The sequence below is a fragment of the Procambarus clarkii genome, chromosome 36 (genome assembly GCF_040958095.1).
Source record: "Procambarus clarkii isolate CNS0578487 chromosome 36, FALCON_Pclarkii_2.0, whole genome shotgun sequence".
In the NCBI taxonomy this organism is placed as follows: domain Eukaryota; kingdom Metazoa; phylum Arthropoda; class Malacostraca; order Decapoda; family Cambaridae; genus Procambarus; species Procambarus clarkii.
Genome location: NC_091185.1, coordinates 26,335,493 through 26,349,524, shown reverse-complemented (window position 1 = coordinate 26,349,524; position 14,032 = coordinate 26,335,493). Strand labels below are relative to the sequence as shown.

Below are 14,032 nucleotides of genomic sequence, written 5' to 3'. Positions count from 1 at the left end.
GTGCACTCAGTCGATTTTTGCATATATAATTATTAGATTTGACCAAACCACACACTAGAAAGTGAAGGGACGACGACGTTTCGGTCCGTCCTGGACCATTCTCAAGTCGACGGTGGGCTTGAGGACTCCTCTAATAATCCTCTAATTATTAAAGAATTCGCAAGTGCGTTAAATTAATTTATAACGGCAGCAGTTTTCATGTTATTTTTTTTATTTTTCATGCCGTTATCACAAAAAAGTTCTTCACTGAACGTTACTGACATCTAAGAAATATTCCAATTAATCAACTTGATAACGTTCTGACAAGGGTGTAAAGAGTCACTCAGCGACTAATGGGCTCGAACCCAGAACTCTTAGAGAGGGTAAAGAACCCAATTCATAGGTTCGAATCCTCATCGCGGATTCAATAGATTTTTTCCGGTGTAAAGAGTCGCCGTGATCGAGTGGTTGCATCCCAACCACTTGAATTAGTCGATAGAGCGGCGGCCTCGCTTCTTGCAGGTCGGCGTTCGATCCCCGATTGTCCAAGTGCTTGGGCCATCGGGGATGTGCGATGTGTAATTAAAAAAAAACACAGATTACTCTGTGTAAGGAAGATCGAATGGTCTGTAGATGGTTGGCTGTGTTGTGGATGGTTGGCTGTGTTGTGGATGGTTGGCTGTATTGTGGATGGTTGGCTGTGTTGTGGATGGTTGGCTGTGTTGTGGATGGTTGGCTGTGTTGTGGATGGTAGGCTGTATTGTGGATGGTTGGCTGTGTTGTGGATGGTTGGCTGTGTTGTGGATGGTTGGCTGTGTTGTGGATGGTTGGTTAGAGTTGTGGATGGTTGGCTGTGTTGTGGATGGTTGGCTGTGTTGTGGATGGTTGGCTGTGTTGTGGATGGTTGGCTGTGTTGTGGATGGTTGGCTGTGTTGTGGATGGTTGGCTGTGTTGTGGATGGTTGGCTGTGTTGTGGATGGTTGGCTGTGTTGTGGATGGTTGGCTGTGTTGTGGATGGTTGGCTGTGTTGTGGATGGTTGGCTGTGTTGTGGATGGTTGGCTGTATTGTGGATGGTTGGCTGTGTTGTGGATGGTTGGCTGTGTTGTGGATGGTTGGTTAGAGTTTAGCTGTATTATATTTCCATGTTGATAATACCGTAGACAATTATTGTGGAACGATAGCTCTGAATATGATAACTTGTAGCATATTCAAGTCCGCAGTCCATCTTACTCATCAATGTATTGACACACGTCTCATCATCATTCCATGACGAAGATGACAATAATGAGGACATATTCAGAGTGGGAGAAGCGTGGTTGTGATCCGAGCATGATAGTGACCTCGAAGGTGAGGAATTTCGTTAACCAAGAAAGCTCGTTTGGTCAGGATCGTCTTCAAGCAATTAAATCGAACCGTAATTCTTGCCTGAAACTTGGAATTGGTCGAATGTGTCCCTTGCCATCATCGTCAGGTTTGATTCAGTAATCAAACGATCAAGATGATGACACCAGAATTCGATATGAATATCGATACATTAGCGAGACACCTCACTACCGACGGCTCGTGAAACCTGAGTAAGGTGTCGTTGGGTGTGCCGTGTGTGTCTCACTCACGGTGTCTCGCTTCTCCTGGGAGAGACAACTCGGGATATCTCTCATCTCCTCCAGTTCCGTCGACATGTGTATGTTTTTCCTGACCAGACGTTGACGGGTAATTATTGGGCGTCACAAACTCGAACGAGCTGCCTTCTCCATCCTCCTGACATACCAATAATGTTAGTTGACGGGATGTGCCCACAGGAGACGAATCATTGAGTGGACAGAATACGAGACAGAATTACGAACTGATAAAGTAACCGTAACTACAAGAAGGCCGAATGTTTTAGGTACCAAGAGAGGTTCAGAAGGAGTAACCCAGAATGTTTTGGGTACCAAGAGAGGTTCAGAAGGAGTAACCCAGAATGTTTTTGGTACCAAGAGAGGTTCAGAAGGAGTAACCCAGAATGTTTTGGGTACCAAGAGAGGTTCAGAAGGAGTAACCCAGAATGTTTTGGGTACCAAGAGAGGTTCAGGAGTAACCCAGAATGTTTTGGGTACCAAGAGAGGTTCAGAAGGAGTAACCCAGAATGTTTTGGGTACCAAGAGAGGTCCAGAAGGAGTAACCCAGAATGTTTTGGGTACCAAGAGAGGTTCAGAAGTAACCCAGAATGTTTTGGGTACCAAGAGAGGTTCAGAAGGAGTAACCCAGAATGTTTTGGGTACCAAGAGAGGTTCAGAAGTAACCCAGAATGTTTTGGGTACCAAGAGAGGTTCAGAAGGAGTAACCCAGAATGTTTTGGGTACCAAGAGAGGTTCAGAAGTAACCCAGAATGTTTTGGGTACCAAGAGAGGTTCAGAAGGTGTAACCCAGAATGTTTTGGGTACCAAGAGAGGTTCAGAAGTAACCCAGAATGTTTTAGGTACCAAGAGAGGTTCAGAAGGAGTAACCCAGAATGTTTTGGGTACCAAGAGAGGTTCAGGAGTAACCCAGAATGTTTTGGGTACCAAGAGAGGTTCAGAAGGAGTAACCCAGAATGTTTTAGGTACCAAGAGAGGTTCAGAAGTAACCCAGAATGAAGGACAATAAAATTTTTGTTCTATTATATTCGGGAGGGAAATCGATGAGAAGAGGTGAATATGAACATGAAGAGTTGTGTCAGGATGCCAAATACATTTGGGTCAATATATCAAATTTAGGTCCAGTAATGTTTAATCAAGGTCTAGATCGAGTATGCTTGAGACGAGATCAAGTATATCTGGATCAAGATCGAGTATGCTAGGGCCAAGATATAGTACAGATAGGGCCTGAAGGAAGGTAACGTTGCAGTATGAAAACAACAATATATCAGCATCTCTATTACAGCAAAACGACAATAAAGACCAGATTTTCAGATAATAAAAATAAGGAAGTTTCAGTGTTTATATTAAAACTGACTCACATAGGAGACCAAGTCACAATGTCCCACAGACCAGGTCACAATGTCCCACAGACCAGGTCACAATGTCCCACAGACCAGGTCACAATGTCACACAGACCAGGTCACAATGTCCCACAGACCAGGTCACAATGTCCCACAGACCAGGTCACAATGTCCCTCAGACCTGGTCACAATGTCCCACAGACCAGGTCACAATGTTCACAGACCAGGTCACAATGTCCCAGAGACAAGTTCACAATGTCCCACAGACCAGGTCACAATGTCCCACAGACCAGGTCACAATGTCACAGAGACCAGGTCACAATGTCCCACAGACCAGGTCACAATGTCCCACAGACCTGGTCACAATGTCCCACAGACCAGGTCACAATGTCCCACAGACCAGGTCACAATGTTCACAGACCAGGTCACAATGTCCCAGAGACAAGTTCACAATGTCCCACAGACCAGGTCACAATGTCCCACAGACCAGGTCACAATGTCACAGAGACCAGGTCACAATGTCCCACAGACCAGGTCACAATGTCCCACAGACCAGATCACAATGTCCCTCAGACCAGGTCACAATGTTCACAGACCAGGTCACAATGTCCCAGAGACAAGTTCACAATGTCACACAGACCAGGTCACAATGTCCCACAGACCAGGTCACAATGTCCCACAGACCAGGTCACAATGTCCCACAGACCAGGTCACATTGTCCCACAGACCAGGTCACAATGTCCCACAGACCAGGTCACAATGTCCCACTGACCAGGTCACAATGTCCCACAGACCAGGTCACAATGTCCCACAGACCAGGTCACAATGTCCCACAGACCAGGTCACAATGTCCCACAGACCAGGTCACAATGTCCCACAGACCAGGTCACAATGTCCCACAGACCAGGTCACAATGTCCCACAGACCAGGTCACAATGTCCCACAGACCAGGTCACAATGTCCCACAGACCAGGTCACAATGTCCCACTGACCAGGTCACAATGTCCCTCAGACCAGGTCACAATGTCCCACAGACCAGGTCACAATGTCCCACAGACCAGGTCACAATGTCCCACAGACCAGGTCACAATGTCCCACAGACCAGGTCACAATGTCCCTCAGACCAGGTCACAATGTCCCACAAACCAGGTCACAATATCACATTAAAGACCAGGCACTGGTCTAAAATCTGTACCCATGCGAGAAAATGTTTATTAATCTGTCTTTTTACCTGTCTGTCCAAAGATGAAGGGAATATCTGTGGAGTTAACATTTCCCAAACTTGCATCGTGTGTAGTCTGGGGTATGGGATGGGCTTAACCCTAAGCCCCTAAGTTTTTTTTTATTTAAATTTGTAATTATATACATACAACACATACATACAGCATACTGAGAGACATATACATACAACACCCTGAGAGAAACATACATACAGCTGTTTCAGAGCTTCTTAAGGGAAGAAGTTGGGGGGGTGGGATGTTTTAGAGGGTTGGGACTAGGGGGGACTAGGAGGGGGGGGGGAAAGATAAAGGGGAAAGAGTGGAAAGGGTGGAAGGAGGTTTGAAGAGCAAAGGGAAGGGGGGAATTGGGTAGGGGGAGGCCAAGGGAATGGGAACTAAGGGGTTAAAGGTTAAAGGAAAATGTCTAACTGTTCTAGATTGCAGGGGAGAGGGTGTAGAGTAGGGAAAATGTGGTAAAGAAGGTAGAAGAGAAGGGTAAGGAGCAGGGGAAAATGAGGGAGATGAGAGAGAAGAAGGGGAGAATTAAGGGAAAGCGGGAATGAAAGGGGGAAGGAGAGGGAAGTTGAAGGATGGAGGGAGAGGGGAAAGGAAGAGGGATGGAATGGAAGGTTCGGTGAAGGAGAGACTATCTCGGGCACCGCACTCTAGCCCTTCCCTCTACTTGTTATATATATTAAAATCAATGGGCCACTTTCACATTTTAAATATGGCGACTGAAAGTCGCCAATACACATTTTCCCCGGCTTGTCGCCCGGGGAAAATACTTAAGTGAAGTAACGGCCTTCACTTAATAAACCCCCATTCCAAGTCGTCTAACCGCTTGGGCTAGACGGTAGAGCCATGGTCTCGCTTCATGCAGGTCGGCGTTCAATCCCCGACCGTCCAAGTGGTTGGGCACCATTCATTCCCCTCCGTCCCACCCCAAATTCTTATCCTGATCCCTTCCAAGTGCTATATAGTCGTAATGGCGTGGTGCTTTTTCCCCCTGATAATCCCCTCCCTCCTTATTCCAGGTTGCCAAGTCTATGACACCAGCAGAGCTATATGCTGGTGTCCCACTAGCCTTGAACATCACCACATAGCTGAGGACCAAGCCTTAGGAACCTGCAATGAGGAGCTTAATAGAAGCGCCTTGCTTCCTCACTTCTCACAGACAGGGTGAGGGAGCAAGGCACAGACAGGGCTTCTCTCACCACTCACGCTTCTCACAGACAGAGTGAGGGAGCAAGGCACAAAGAGGGCTTCCCTCACCACTCACGCTTCTCACAGACAGAGTGAGGGAGCAAGGCACAAAGAGGGCTTCCCTCACCACTCACGCTTCTCACAGACAGGATCTTAAAACTCTGATTGCTTAACCGAGTAGTCTGGGAGCTTTTTGACCAAGTATTCCACCGTGGCTCCTTGCTAAAGATGAAGTATTCCTCTTACAGTACATTATTAGCTCAATCTTCTGTTTGGCGACGGTAAGATCCTCTTTTATATCACTAATGTAAGGTAGTACAGACCATGTCGTGGTATGGTTGACTAGAGCGCATCTAGGAACACTCATAGGTTCGAACCCTTTTCAAGACTCCTGTGGATTTATTCCTTGAAAAATCACGTTAATGTGATTTCTCTGGGTACTAATGTCTTTCTCGACTTTGCTAGGCTGAAGAATATATTATAAGGGTTATATATTCTAATACTTTGCTACATTCCTGTAGAATATATTATTAGAAGCGACAGATATTGAATTATTGGCCGGTTCCTCAGAGGAGGTAAGGGGGCTGCCGTAGACCTATTGAGCCATCTTGAGGTTATCTTGAGATGATTTCGGGGCTTGTTTTTAGTGTCCCCGCGGCCCGGTCCTCGACCAGGCCTCCACCCCCAGGAAGCAGCCCGTGACAGCTGACTAACACCCAGGTACCTATTTTACTGCTAGGTAACAGGGACAGCTCTACAGCTCAACAGGTAACAGGGACAGCCATTGGGACAGCTCTATGGTATATATTCCGTTGCTCCAGCTAAATTATTTTGACTCCTGCTCTTTCAAAATGTTGACAGGGTCAACAAATTCCTCCCCATAATGTCAGGCCATAATAAAACTAAAGCGAATTTTTGAAGAGTTGAAGAACATGAGAAATGTTGAGAAGATTCGTGTTAGAATCATAGATCGCACCCACACAGCCAGGAGCACTATGCACCATAGCGTACCTGGTTCCTTAACCACTCGACCACCGTGACTGTACAAAAGTCATTGGTAGCCGAGGCTATATCCCCAACGACCCGACAGCACTTGGTGGTAATCTTGGACATAGATATTTCCTCGAATCACCGCACTTTGTGGGGCCACGTGAGCAGCACAAATGTAACAAGCTTGAATGGTCCCGAAGCCAATATGCAACTGAAAACTCCACACCCCAGAAGGATTCAAACCCAGACAGCCAGGAGCACTATGCACCATGACGTACCTGGTTCCTTAACCAGGTACGCCATGGGTTATTGGGGATATAGTCTTGGCTACCAATGTATATATATATATATATATATATATATATATATATATATATATATATATATATATATATATAAAATATATATATATATATATATATATATATATATATATATATATATATATATATATATATATATGTATGTCGTACCTAGTAGCCAGAACGCACTTCTCAGCCTACTATGCAAGGTCCGATTTGCCTAATAAGCCAAGTTTTCATGAATTAATTGTTTTTCGACTACCTAACCTAACCTAACCTAATTTTTTCGGCTACCTAACCTAACCTAACCTATAAAGATAGGTTAGGTTAGGTTAGGTAGGGTTGGTTAGGTTCGGTCATATATCTACCTTAATTTTAACTCCAATAAAATAAAACTGACCTCATACATAATGAAATGGGTAGCTTTATCATTTCATAAGGAAAACATTAGGGAAAATATATTAATTCATGAAAACTTGGCTTATTAGGCAAAACGGGCCTTGCATAGTAGGCTGAGAAGTGCGTTCTGGCTACTAGGTACGACATATATATATATATATATATATATATATATATATATATATATATATATATATATATATATATATATGCGAACAAGCCTGAATGGTCCCCAGGACATATGCAACTGAAAACTCACACCCCAGAAGTGACTCGAACCCATACTCCCAGAAGCAACGCATCTGGTATGTACAAGACGCCTTAATCCACTTGACCATCACGACCGGACATAATGAGGTGATAGCCGAGGCTATTTGAACCACCCCACCGCCGGCACTCGGATAGTTATCTTGGGCATAGCATTTTACCAAATCACCTCATTCTTTGGGGCAACACGTGAGGAACACAAATGCGAACAAGCCTGAATGGTCCCCAGGACATATGCAACTGAAAACTCACACCCCAGAAGTGACTCGAACCCATACTCCCAGAAGCAACGCATCTGGTATGTACAAGACGCCTTAATCCACTTGACCATCACGACCGGACATAATGAGGTGATAGCCGAGGCTATTTGAACCACCCCACCGCCGGCACTCGGATAGTTATCTTGGGCATAGCATTTTACCAAATCACCTCATTCTTTGGGGCAACACGTGAGGAACACAAATGCGAACAAGCCTGAATGGTCCCCAGGACATATGCAACTGAAAACTCACACCCCAGAAGTGACTCGAACCCATACTCCCAGAAGCAACGCATCTGGTATGTACAAGACGCCTTAATCCACTTGACCATCACGACCGGACATAATGAGGTGATAGCCGAGGCTATTTGAACCACCCCACCGCCGGCACTCGGATAGTTATCTTGGGCATAGCATTTTACCAAATCACCTCATTCTTTGGGGCAACACGTGAGGAACACAAATGCGAACAAGCCTGAATGGTCCCCAGGACATATGCAACTGAAAACTCACACCCCAGAAGTGACTCGAACCCATACTCCCAGAAGCAACGCATCTGGTATGTACAAGACGCCTTAATCCACTTGACCATCACGACCGGACATAATGAGGTGATAGCCGAGGCTATTTGAACCACCCCACCGCCGGCACTCGGATAGTTATCTTGGGCATAGCATTTTACCAAATCACCTCATTCTTTGGGGCAACACGTGAGGAACACAAATGCGAACAAGCCTGAATGGTCCCCAGGACATATGCAACTGAAAACTCACACCCCAGAAGTGACTCGAACCCATACTCCCAGAAGCAACGCATCTGGTATGTACAAGACGCCTTAATCCACTTGACCATCACGACCGGACATAATGAGGTGATAGCCGAGGCTATTTGAACCACCCCACCGCCGGCACTCGGATAGTTATCTTGGGCATAGCATTTTACCAAATCACCTCATTCTTTGGGGCAACACGTGAGGAACACAAATGCGAACAAGCCTGAATGGTCCCCAGGACATATGCAACTGAAAACTCACACCCCAGAAGTGACTCGAACCCATACTCCCAGAAGCAACGCATCTGGTATGTACAAGACGCCTTAATCCACTTGACCATCACGACCGGACATAATGAGGTGATAGCCGAGGCTATTTGAACCACCCCACCGCCGGCACTCGGATAGTTATCTTGGGCATAGCATTTTACCAAATCACCTCATTCTTTGGGGCAACACGTGAGGAACACAAATGCGAACAAGCCTGAATGGTCCCCAGGACATATGCAACTGAAAACTCACACCCCAGAAGTGACTCGAACCCATACTCCCAGAAGCAACGCATCTGGTATGTACAAGACGCCTTAATCCACTTGACCATCACGACCGGACATAATGAGGTGATAGCCGAGGCTATTTGAACCACCCCACCGCCGGCACTCGGATAGTTATCTTGGGCATAGCATTTTACCAAATCACCTCATTCTTTGGGGCAACACGTGAGGAACACAAATGCGAACAAGCCTGAATGGTCCCCAGGACATATGCAACTGAAAACTCACACCCCAGAAGTGACTCGAACCCATACTCCCAGAAGCAACGCATCTGGTATGTACAAGACGCCTTAATCCACTTGACCATCACGACCGGACATAATGAGGTGATAGCCGAGGCTATTTGAACCACCCCACCGCCGGCACTCGGATAGTTATCTTGGGCATAGCATTTTACCAAATCACCTCATTCTTTGGGGCAACACGTGAGGAACACAAATGCGAACAAGCCTGAATGGTCCCCAGGACATATGCAACTGAAAACTCACACCCCAGAAGTGACTCGAACCCATACTCCCAGAAGCAACGCATCTGGTATGTACAAGACGCCTTAATCCACTTGACCATCACGACCGGACATAATGAGGTGATAGCCGAGGCTATTTGAACCACCCCACCGCCGGCACTCGGATAGTTATCTTGGGCATAGCATTTTACCAAATCACCTCATTCTTTGGGGCAACACGTGAGGAACACAAATGCGAACAAGCCTGAATGGTCCCCAGGACATATGCAACTGAAAACTCACACCCCAGAAGTGACTCGAACCCATACTCCCAGAAGCAACGCATCTGGTATGTACAAGACGCCTTAATCCACTTGACCATCACGACCGGACATAATGAGGTGATAGCCGAGGCTATTTGAACCACCCCACCGCCGGCACTCGGATAGTTATCTTGGGCATAGCATTTTACCAAATCACCTCATTCTTTGGGGCAACACGTGAGGAACACAAATGCGAACAAGCCTGAATGGTCCCCAGGACATATGCAACTGAAAACTCACACCCCAGAAGTGACTCGAACCCATACTCCCAGAAGCAACGCATCTGGTATGTACAAGACGCCTTAATCCACTTGACCATCACGACCGGACATAATGAGGTGATAGCCGAGGCTATTTGAACCACCCCACCGCCGGCACTCGGATAGTTATCTTGGGCATAGCATTTTACCAAATCACCTCATTCTTTGGGGCAACACGTGAGGAACACAAATGCGAACAAGCCTGAATGGTCCCCAGGACATATGCAACTGAAAACTCACACCCCAGAAGTGACTCGAACCCATACTCCCAGAAGCAACGCATCTGGTATGTACAAGACGCCTTAATCCACTTGACCATCACGACCGGACATAATGAGGTGATAGCCGAGGCTATTTGAACCACCCCACCGCCGGCACTCGGATAGTTATCTTGGGCATAGCATTTTACCAAATCACCTCATTCTTTGGGGCAACACGTGAGGAACACAAATGCGAACAAGCCTGAATGGTCCCCAGGACATATGCAACTGAAAACTCAAAACGTTGCTTCTGGGAGTATGGGTTCGAGTCACTTCTGGGGTGTGAGTTTTCAGTTGCATATGTCCTGGGGACCATTCAGGCTTGTTCGCATTTGTGTTCCTCACGTGTTGCCCCAAAGAATGAGGTGATTTGGTAAAATGCTATGCCCAAGATAACTATCCGAGTGCCGGCGGTGGGGTGGTTCAAATAGCCTCGGCTATCACCTCATTATGTCCGGTCGTGATGGTCAAGTGGATTAAGGCGTCTTGTACATACCAGATGCGTTGCTTCTGGGAGTATGGGTTCGAGTCACTTCTGGGGTGTGAGTTTTCAGTTGCATATGTCCTGGGGACCATTCAGGCTTGTTCGCATTTGTGTTCCTCACGTGTTGCCCCAAAGAATGAGGTGATTTGGTAAAATGCTATGCCCAAGATAACTATCCGAGTGCCGGCGGTGGGGTGGTTCAAATAGCCTCGGCTATCACCTCATTATGTCCGGTCGTGATGGTCAAGTGGATTAAGGCGTCTTGTACATACCAGATGCGTTGCTTCTGGGAGTATGGGTTCGAGTCACTTCTGGGGTGTGAGTTTTCAGTTGCATATGTCCTGGGGACCATTCAGGCTTGTTCGCATTTGTGTTCCTCACGTGTTGCCCCAAAGAATGAGGTGATTTGGTAAAATGCTATGCCCAAGATAACTATCCGAGTGCCGGCGGTGGGGTGGTTCAAATAGCCTCGGCTATCACCTCATTATGTCCGGTCGTGATGGTCAAGTGGATTAAGGCGTCTTGTACATACCAGATGCGTTGCTTCTGGGAGTATGGGTTCGAGTCACTTCTGGGGTGTGAGTTTTCAGTTGCATATGTCCTGGGGACCATTCAGGCTTGTTCGCATTTGTGTTCCTCACGTGTTGCCCCAAAGAATGAGGTGATTTGGTAAAATGCTATGCCCAAGATAACTATCCGAGTGCCGGCGGTGGGGTGGTTCAAATAGCCTCGGCTATCACCTCATTATGTCCGGTCGTGATGGTCAAGTGGATTAAGGCGTCTTGTACATACCAGATGCGTTGCTTCTGGGAGTATGGGTTCGAGTCACTTCTGGGGTGTGAGTTTTCAGTTGCATATGTCCTGGGGACCATTCAGGCTTGTTCGCATTTGTGTTCCTCACGTGTTGCCCCAAAGAATGAGGTGATTTGGTAAAATGCTATGCCCAAGATAACTATCCGAGTGCCGGCGGTGGGGTGGTTCAAATAGCCTCGGCTATCACCTCATTATGTCCGGTCGTGATGGTCAAGTGGATTAAGGCGTCTTGTACATACCAGATGCGTTGCTTCTGGGAGTATGGGTTTGAGTCACTTCTGCGGTGTGAGTTTTCAGTTGCATATCTCCTGGGGACCATTCAGGCTTGTTCGCATTTGTGTTCCTCACGTGTTGCCCCAAAGAATGAGGTGATTTGGTAAAATGCTATGCCCAAGATAACTATCCGAGTGCCGGCGGTGGGGTGGTTCAAATAGCCTCGGCTATCACCTCATTATGTCCGGTCGTGATGGTCAAGTGGATTAAGGCGTCTTGTACATACCAGATGCGTTGCTTCTGGGAGTATGGGTTCGAGTCACTTCTGGGGTGTGAGTTTTCAGTTGCATATGTCCTGGGGACCATTCAGGCTTGTTCGCATTTGTGTTCCTCACGTGTTGCCCCAAAGAATGAGGTGATTTGGTAAAATGCTATGCCCAAGATAACTATCCGAGTGCCGGCGGTGGGGTGGTTCAAATAGCCTCGGCTATCACCTCATTATGTCCGGTCGTGATGGTCAAGTGGATTAAGGCGTCTTGTACATACCAGATGCGTTGCTTCTGGGAGTATGGGTTCGAGTCACTTCTGGGGTGTGAGTTTTCAGTTGCATATGTCCTGGGGACCATTCAGGCTTGTTCGCATTTGTGTTCCTCACGTGTTGCCCCAAAGAATGAGGTGATTTGGTAAAATGCTATGCCCAAGATAACTATCCGAGTGCCGGCGGTGGGGTGGTTCAAATAGCCTCGGCTATCACCTCATTATGTCCGGTCGTGATGGTCAAGTGGATTAAGGCGTCTTGTACATACCAGATGCGTTGCTTCTGGGAGTATGGGTTCGAGTCACTTCTGGGGTGTGAGTTTTCAGTTGCATATGTCCTGGGGACCATTCAGGCTTGTTCGCATTTGTGTTCCTCACGTGTTGCCCCAAAGAATGAGGTGATTTGGTAAAATGCTATGCCCAAGATAACTATCCGAGTGCCGGCGGTGGGGTGGTTCAAATAGCCTCGGCTATCACCTCATTATGTCCGGTCGTGATGGTCAAGTGGATTAAGGCGTCTTGTACATACCAGATGCGTTGCTTCTGGGAGTATGGGTTCGAGTCACTTCTGGGGTGTGAGTTTTCAGTTGCATATGTCCTGGGGACCATTCAGGCTTGTTCGCATTTGTGTTCCTCACGTGTTGCCCCAAAGAATGAGGTGATTTGGTAAAATGCTATGCCCAAGATAACTATCCGAGTGCCGGCGGTGGGGTGGTTCAAATAGCCTCGGCTATCACCTCATTATGTCCGGTCGTGATGGTCAAGTGGATTAAGGCGTCTTGTACATACCAGATGCGTTGCTTCTGGGAGTATGGGTTCGAGTCACTTCTGGGGTGTGAGTTTTCAGTTGCATATGTCCTGGGGACCATTCAGGCTTGTTCGCATTTGTGTTCCTCACGTGTTGCCCCAAAGAATGAGGTGATTTGGTAAAATGCTATGCCCAAGATAACTATCCGAGTGCCGGCGGTGGGGTGGTTCAAATAGCCTCGGCTATCACCTCATTATGTCCGGTCGTGATGGTCAAGTGGATTAAGGCGTCTTGTACATACCAGATGCGTTGCTTCTGGGAGTATGGGTTCGAGTCACTTCTGGGGTGTGAGTTTTCAGTTGCATATGTCCTGGGGACCATTCAGGCTTGTTCGCATTTGTGTTCCTCACGTGTTGCCCCAAAGAATGAGGTGATTTGGTAAAATGCTATGCCCAAGATAACTATCCGAGTGCCGGCGGTGGGGTGGTTCAAATAGCCTCGGCTATCACCTCATTATGTCCGGTCGTGATGGTCAAGTGGATTAAGGCGTCTTGTACATACCAGATGCGTTGCTTCTGGGAGTATGGGTTCGAGTCACTTCTGGGGTGTGAGTTTTCAGTTATATATATATATATATATATATATATACATATATATATATATATATATATATATATATATATATATATATATATATATATATATATATATATATATGTATGTATATATATTATTATATATATAATAATAAATTATATATAATATATAGTCGTATTATTATAAATTGTTATTATATTATTATTATAAATATTATAATTATTATATTAAATTATTATTATAATTTATTATTATTATTATAAATATATTATATATAATATAATATTATTATTATAAATTTATTATTATATTATTATTATATTATAAATTTTTATTATATATAGTCGTATTATTTATATATAATAATAAATACTTGGAAGCATAGGAACATTTGAATGTAGTATCCAAAACTATTAGAGAAAAATAGACACACGTTGGAGGAATATCA

General features: G+C 45.9%; 1 protein-coding gene across 1 annotated transcript; it reads right to left on the bottom strand.

Annotated features, from left to right (window-relative positions):
• Window positions 1–578: 578 nt before the first annotated feature.
• On the bottom strand, window positions 579–1,274 carry LOC123756238 (variant surface antigen E-like). Its single transcript, XM_045739316.1, has 2 exons — window positions 1,231–1,274; window positions 579–1,077 (listed from the first exon to the last, which is right to left on the bottom strand). The coding sequence occupies exons 1-2, from the start codon at window positions 1,272–1,274 to the stop codon at window positions 579–581; spliced, it is 543 nt and encodes a 180-aa protein (XP_045595272.1).
• Window positions 1,275–14,032: the final 12,758 nt, after the last annotated feature.